At 37.4% G+C, this 1,148-nt stretch overlaps 1 protein-coding gene across 1 annotated transcript; it reads left to right on the top strand.

Annotated features, from left to right (window-relative positions):
• Positions 1-5: 5 nt before the first annotated feature.
• On the top strand, positions 6-1,145 carry LOC124418452 (DNA repair and recombination protein RAD54-like; the record flags this gene model as incomplete). Its single annotated transcript, XM_046955912.1, has 1 exon — positions 6-1,145. A coding segment is annotated over one exon (1,140 nt), but the record flags the coding sequence as incomplete, so codon positions are not given.
• Positions 1,146-1,148: the final 3 nt, after the last annotated feature.

Raw genomic sequence — 1,148 nt, 5'->3', positions numbered from 1 at the left:
AACGTACTTGTGTTCAAGAAAATGTACAAATACAAAGATTTCCTCCATTATCACAAACTACTCCATTAATTTCCCTGCCACAGAGTGATTATGAATTGGCCATAACAAGGATCTTAGCGAAACCTTTTAAAGTACCCATTGCCAATTATGTGCCAGACTATAATAGTGGTAATCGATGTTTGGGTTTACGCAGATCTACCATTAGAAAAGCTTTACATGATCCCTATGCCTGTAATGCTTTAGTATTGTATAGCCCACCTAACTATAGTGAACATGAACGTTTGTCTATGGATCCTAATAAAATATTGGTACATGTTGTTGTGGATCCTATATTAAGTAATATTTTGCGTCCCCATCAAAGAGAGGGAGTACGTTTTATGTACGAATGTGTAGAAGGTAAAAAGGGTAATTTCAATGGTTGCATTATGGCAGATGAAATGGGTTTGGGCAAAACTCTACAATGTGTCACTTTAGCCTGGACTTTACTGAGACAAGGTCCCGATTGTAAACCCACTATTTCCAAAGTTATTATAGTGTGTCCCTCATCGTTGGTGAAAAATTGGGAAAAGGAATTTCACAAATGGCTGCAGGGTCGCATGCATTGTTTAACCATGGAAGGTGGTTCTAAAGAGGATACCATAAAAAACCTAGAACAGTTTGCCTATAATACCAGTCAACGTTGTGGTACTCCAGTGCTAATCATATCCTATGAAACATTTCGTATTTATGCCGAGATTTTATGTCGCAATGAAATCGGCATGGTTATATGTGATGAAGGACATCGCCTTAAGAATAGTGATAATCTTACCTATCAGGCTTTAATGGGTTTAAAGACTAAGCGTCGAGTTTTACTATCGGGCACACCCATACAAAATGATCTAACCGAGTATTTTAGTTTAGTGAACTTTGTTAATCCCAATATGTTGGGCACCGCCTCAGAGTTCAAGCGCAGCTATGAAAATGCCATTTTACGTGGACAAAATGCCGATTCTAGTGATAAGGAACGACAAAGAGCAGTGGAAAAGACACAGGAGCTAATTGCCATAGTAAATCAATGTATTATTAGAAGAACAAATCAAATATTAACCAAATATTTACCTGTTAAATTTGAAATGGTGATATGTGCCAAAATGACCGCCATACAATTG

This window comes from Lucilia cuprina, unplaced genomic scaffold (genome assembly GCF_022045245.1).
Source record: "Lucilia cuprina isolate Lc7/37 unplaced genomic scaffold, ASM2204524v1 Scaffold_1498, whole genome shotgun sequence".
Taxonomy (NCBI): Eukaryota; Metazoa; Arthropoda; class Insecta; order Diptera; family Calliphoridae; genus Lucilia; species Lucilia cuprina.
This window is presented reverse-complemented; position numbering and strand designations above follow the sequence as displayed.